This window comes from Odontomachus brunneus, unplaced genomic scaffold, assembly GCF_010583005.1.
Source record: "Odontomachus brunneus isolate Ranch 3 - 2012 unplaced genomic scaffold, Obru_v1 Obru_scaffold_100, whole genome shotgun sequence".
NCBI lineage: Eukaryota > Metazoa > Arthropoda > Insecta > Hymenoptera > Formicidae > Odontomachus > Odontomachus brunneus.
Window position 1 is genome coordinate 1209980 of NW_022639550.1, and position 6792 is coordinate 1216771.

Here is a 6792-nt window from a genome sequence, read left to right on the forward strand (position 1 = left end):
AGAGAGAGAGAGAGAGAGAGAGAGAGAGAGAGAGAGAGAGAGAGAGAGAGACCAACTCACCCGACCGGTGGCCAACAGAATAGGCTTCGCACCCTGGCAACGAATATCTTCAGCCGTCGGCTTGGCCACCAAGTTGCGCACGGCATTCCAAAGAGGATTCGACGTGGTTGTGCCCTGTTCGAAAGCGAAGGAACCGGGTCCGTCGGTGGTGCCGGCTGCGAAGCTATAGCCCATTGCTGGCACGCAACCGTGAACCTGCGGGAAAGTTATCGATAACGATCTTACTACGATCCAAGATATCCCTTGAATAATATGGTTTGACAACCGCCGCGCTGTTTACCTCTTCCACATGACCTGTGGTCTCGTTGTAGAATTCTGCGCTTTGCTCTGGCATGTTGACGTATCGGTGAACTACTCGCACCGGTCCAACGATCTCCGTCGTTTCGCCGTTTTGCCATAATTTCTACGAAGCGAAAAGAATTTGGCGTATTATACGTCAATTATTATTTCAACGCAAACTAATTACTGCAATAAATGTGTGACGAAATCATAGCAAACATACGTGCACGTCGTGTATTTTAATTATGTTTTTTTATCAACTAGTAATTTCCGCATTTACATAAAAAATACAAAAAGTAAGCGGCGGATATGATGGAGTAGGCACGCACCAATTAACTACAGAATACCGCGCTACAATCTATAAAAAGAAAAGTCAGGTACGCATTATGAAAAACAAAGTTGTCCGTTTATTTATTTTTTTTTAATGAGAAACCGTACACGTATCAGCGCGTATTCTAAATTCGTCAATTGTGCATCTATGGGAAGGGAGAGATTAAAAATTAAAAAGTAATACAATACAGGAGGAATTTACTCAAAGTCGACGAGAGCATCCGCAAACAAAAGAAACGCCTTCGGTCTATCTTTCATCTATGAAGTGATGTTTCGAAAACGGAAAAAAATCGCGGCGAATGGAGCCCGTATTTTCGCACGCACGCACGCACGCTCGCACGCACGCGTGAAACGCGTCTGTCGTAGTCCGGCTCGTCTCTCAGCCGAGACTGTGATGGTTTCTCTCCTTTATGATGCTAATCCCTCTTCGCGAAACTGACAACAGCTTTGCCGGCCGAACGCTATGCTCCCGCCGTCACGGTTAAGGAGCATGCGAATATATGTTAATTATCGGCAACCTCTCAGTGCACCGGCTTCTGCATTACGAACCGAGTGACTTGCCGAGAAAGCACGCTGAAACGCCGCTCTGTTCGTCCATGTCGCCGGACTTGGCCGTGCCGTGTGAATACGACCATTTTACTCTAATTGCCTCCTTTTGTGTTGCCGTACGTAGTGTTGGAATATGTTCGTGACTGTTTTATTAAAATAATATATCATATATAACGACACTATAATCTTGCTCAAGATCCCTCAAATTTCTAGTAAGACTATTTTTTTTTTACTTATTTGATTAATTTTACTAGCAAAATGGAATGATTTGTCTCATCTGCTTTAGATTACTTTATCGTTTATTATTTTTACGTTTGTTATTTTTCTTGGAGGAGTAATAAAAAATACACGCGGACGACTGGAGACGAGTTGTATCTCCATTGTGTAACAAGAGGAGATTAATAATTTGTTCGCGTAGCTCTCGTCTCGCTGCAGCTCAGCTGCGCTCGCTTGTCCACTTTCAGGTGAACTCTAATGTACCTGTTTTAAACTCCTTTATTCCTTTTTGCGCACGAGCGTATTTGCATAATAATGCATATACAGTAGAAGAGATCGCCAAATCGTATCGGCTTAAACCACCTTTACATTTCCCCTGGACGAGTTCTGAAGGCCCAGGAGAGCGTATTATTTGCGGACGATCACTACGTTCGAGTATATTGACAAGGACCGGATATCGTAGCGTACTTTGTCATCGCTTTTCGCTACGCCCGTGTTTAGCTTCCGAGGGAAAGTAGCGGAAGGTACCGTTGCGTGGGGTAGAGATGCGACATGAGATATTCCGGCGGTGTGCGGCAACGAGAGAGGAAACGATGATGAATGATGTCCGAGAGGAGATCTGAACGCACGAATGCTGTTGGAACAAACCCTCGCGCAGTACACACAACTAGTCCTTCGTTTTTACGCTGTATACGTGCTGTTGGTACGCTGCCACCAGATTAATGTAAAATGATGATGCGCAAGTAAAGCGACAAGATAAGCACCGTAGCCCGCCAGACAACGGCAGATAATGGTACAGATAACGCCAGACAAACTGCCAGACTCTGTCTTGCTGCTATTACGTTGCAAACGCATCTGAAGCCGTGACCAAAGCTTCGATAAACGATTCATTTTGACAGTCGGCGAAAACCGACATCTCGAGAAAAAGTGTGCACGCGAACCGGCTGAAGTAGGCCAATCACTTCGTTATCAGGTCTTTGACCACTTTTTTGTGCGAGCTTTCCGTTTCATTAACCTCTCAAACTCTCGTCGACTAATTGGAATATCGCTTCGAGCTTCGATATGAACGAAAGTTGAAATTACACGAAGATGCTGTACCAACATGATCCACGATCCACCAGATATTCGACCCACCATTCATCTCGATCTTTCCCGTTGGCGCAAATTGATCGTATATTCGTTTTGGATACGATCATAGTTCTGTACGTGTCGTTATGTAAACAAACGCGATTTATCGACGAGACTTAATCAGTCGTCGCGTTAGGGGACGAAAAGAAGAGTAGCATTCGAAGGTAGCATTGGTAAATATCACGTGTACTTGCACGTGTAATTAATCGAGTCGATATTTAATAGCGAGTAAAGAGCATCGAGTATATCGAGAGGACTTTCTACGCCGTGGATATTACTTGGCTAGCTTATAAAATTTTAATCGTATGTTTTTGGTCCAATTTTTTTTTGCAAAATTTTTCTTGACGATTCTCTTTATTTTACTCGGAAAGTAAATGAATAATATGCAAATAGTGTAAACGGAACGCGTAAATTAATAATAACTTGGTAATATACAATTAATTACATTTGGCTGAAACTTCCGGGAGTGAAAATTTCAATTAATTACGCTAAAGTGCAGAGTAGCTGTATGGATAGTAGCTAATATAATATCGTAATGCAAATCTCTTATCGTGATAAACACGTTTCCCTTTTTAATTATGAGCACATTAGCGCATGTAGTCCATTGCAGTGATTCGCCATTTGCGTCATTTACGATTGCATTTGATAGCTCTTTCGCGCGTGTCACATTTAATTTTGTTTATTCATAAAGTTTGAAATTGATAGGTTTCAATAAATAATGACATGCTCGCTTTATATTTATCGACGATATATATTGTCATGTCTAATAACACCACCCATATATTTTGTACAGATATTGATGCGTATTCCTTTGAAAAATATATTAGAAATTATATAATTTGCAGATTGAAGAATAAGAGGAAAAATAATACGAATCGTATCACGTCTCATCAAACGACACTGAATAGAGCGACGATTCCGCGTCGATGTGCATATCGCATCTTTGTATATACATGTTCTACATGTGTATGAACGCAAAGTCATTGTGTGTTAATCGAACGTCACCCCTCCGCAGAGCGGAGCGCATTCGCAATAAACCTGGCGCCACGTAATCAAAGTTAAACCGCTGCTCGTGGTTTAATGAACCTTTCAGACGGGCGCACTTATAAGAAAGAAAAATATAAGTCGCGTATATTGTGCGCGCATGTGAGAGACTATTAAACAGTCACCGGCCACGTGGATGAAAAACAAGTCCTTATCGAAACTTTTATTCGAGTACAATCTCGTTTATTCGCAAGCAAAACGGTGTCGGACTTGGTAACAAAGTTTGCTTCAAGATATTGCCAGATTACACTGTTCACCTGCAATAGTCTGTTTACATCATTTTGATGAAATATTGAACTTGAAAACTTGAAAACTTCCTTCTTTCCCTCGTGCTCCACTGGACTCTCGCTTTTAAGCTTCTACAAGAAACTCGAGAGATGGGAGTTTCTCGCGAAAATCGTGTTTTCCATAGTAGCTTTGTGTAATATTGAGAATATTCGGCGCATTTTTGCCTTTCTCTTTGTGCGCATTTTTCGAAAAATATCAGCTATATTGTTTCATAGAGTAAAGCACGAGTTTGCTTCCCAATATGACAAAAAAAATAACAAAGAAAATGTACATCTAACGGGAATAATATTTTTGTAAAAATCATTTTCGTTAAACTATATTTTTTTATCCTTTGATTTGTCTTTCAACATATTTGGCAAGATATTATTAAAAACAAAAAAAAAAGAGAAAAAGTGACGAAAAAAATTTTTATCATATCAATTTGTTCGTTTCTTATTCGCGCGTTTTAATACGCGCTTCAAACTTTTAATTTAATTTCTTACTCGATTAATATAAATCCAACGTAACGGTTCGGCACTCAATAGCAAAGTTTAAAATACGATCTCGCTGAAAGAGACGCAGTAGGATTTACGCAAGCGTATATGAGTTTGCGGAATCGCGGAAGCGAGATCGCGTATTCCCGACGATTATAGATGATCCGTTGTACTAGGACGAAAAACTTCCACTGATTTAATTACGGTAGCGAGTAGATTGAATGAAGACAAATGTCGAAAATGCATGGAAAATTATCGACTTTCGTAAACAGAAGATTGATAACGACAAAATTCAATGCATGTTACGTGTCACGAAGGAGTATTATTTATGTGAATTCTTGATTTGCGTACAGTATTTAGTGGCACTTATAACTTTTGAAATCAGCTTTAATTTGCTCATTTGAAACGCGATAGCCTTTGGAGATGCCACGTGCGAAAATTTTTCGTATAATCTGTACCAATCTTACTTATTACTAGTTATACGATAATCGTGAGCTCTTAATCATTTGGCCACATCTCTTGATTCTCGCTTGTACACACACATACATACATATATATATATATATATATATGTGTGTGTGTGTGTGTGTGTGTGTGTGTTTGTGAATATATTTAATTAATTTTTGAAAGAGCACACGATTCTCCGCGATGAACGTGAATATAAAGCGCGCGGTGAAAATGAAAGGAGGACATTTGAAATATCTCTTGCAGATGTCAAAGTTGAAACACGAATTTCCATAATTCCCGTTTGATTGTAACGACGAGATGCGCGACTGTAACGCATTCGTCATCGGTGTCGTCGCATACTACTCGAATGCTCTATATATATATACCGCACTGCAGCGTCGTATCAAACCGCACGTGATTTTCACTCGATAATTGACATTAATTCCTAAATTAATTAATATCGAACGTGGTGTACTGCGCTTCGCACAATTCTACGCGCGCACGTATTTCCCGTACCAATTAAAATCATCAATAACATGCAATGCAATAATTTGCAGGGCAGATAATAGCTTGGTAATAAACGTTTCGCTACATTCTGTATTATTTTCGCGATAATTCTTTCTCCGTGGCTCAATCAATATGTTAGTTAAAGTCTAAGTGCATTACATAAAGCAGCCTCCTCGTTAGTAAGCGAGACATACCTCTGTATAATTTGTTCCTTCTGCGGAAAGTTTCTTATGATTTCTTTTTTCTATTATCTCTTTTTTTCCGTGCATCTTTGTGTGCGTGCATGCGAGCGATACTCGTCGTTAAATTCCGGTAAAAGTGCGTAGACAACGCTCGTAGCAAAACATACTTTTCTGCGTGATGATCTATTTCGAAACATACTTTGAGCGCGGAAACTTTCCATGCAGATATAGCAATTACGCGCACAATGCGGCCACATTTTTGGCGCGGTAACGAGCGCGATTACGAAGTACCAAAACCTACGACCGCCATTCACACCAGCAAGGCGCTTCTGGAAATTTTCTGGCTCCGCGACGTTAATAACTCTTTTTAACGTCGCGCTCAGGAGCGAGATCTTCCTCTCTTTGCATCGGGATACTTTGCGTTGCGTCAATACTGGCGCGAATTTTACTTGCGGTTCATTAATTAGTAACGTTGCGTGGATGCGATAACGACGCATTTGCAATTAAGCGGGAGAGATTGCGAGTTTATAGTTGCACGCGTTAGTTGTTAACATTTTATGATGAATTTACGATCGACCTTCTCGAATCTTTCGGGAAGATGGCGAAACATGACGGGTTAAAGCAATCTCGTTCCGTTGCGCTTTCCCACTCGGAACCGGTTAACGTGTCGGCGACTTTGCATTTACTTTGCATTTATGACTGTGTCGTCCAGTTTACCTTGGAAACGTTTCTCACTAGGAGAAACGGATCGCGTGACGTGATCAACGCGTGCCCACGCATCGCCTCGACTCATTGAGTCGAACTGAATTACTCGAGATATCGGATCGATACGTCACTTGGTCTCATAAATAAATAAATAGATAAGTGTCGTCTAACCATCTGTTTAAAGATCTTACAAATTTGTGACTTTGGACACACAAGAAGAACAAAAGTTGTTTGTGTCATTACGACAGTGAACGAGTCTTTTCTTCGCGTATCTCTCATTTTTTTTTTTGTTTTCTTTCTTAATCTTGTTAATCTTAATTTTTACCGCAACAATTGAGACGAAATTGACCACGTCGTTCCTCGTTGATTAAAGGTACAATGTGTATATTCGCGCACGATCCTCCGGCACTTGCAGGCGGGGCTTTTTAGCCGCGGAAGCGAAGTCTGTCTCCGCCGATGTGAGATAAGCTGCATAATGAGGCTGAGATGCTATGCGATTGCGGAGCACTGTTTTAAGACGTGGGAACAGGAACGTGTAAACACGTGGATCGCCGTACTGACTCGTTCTATCCCCCCCCCCCCCC

At 41.0% G+C, this 6792-nt stretch overlaps 1 protein-coding gene across 2 annotated transcripts in view; it reads right to left on the minus strand.

The window, feature by feature from the left end:
* LOC116848797 (neutral ceramidase) overlaps window positions 1-6792 on the minus strand; it is a 31113-nt gene that overhangs the window by 5820 nt on the left and 18501 nt on the right. For both annotated transcript variants that reach the window (XM_032825284.1, XM_032825285.1), the window contains exons 8-9: window positions 341-463; window positions 61-255 (exon numbers count right to left, since the gene is read on the minus strand). In XM_032825284.1, coding sequence (XP_032681175.1) covers window positions 61-255; window positions 341-463 — 318 coding nt within the window. The remainder of the gene's footprint in view (window positions 1-60; window positions 256-340; window positions 464-6792) is intronic.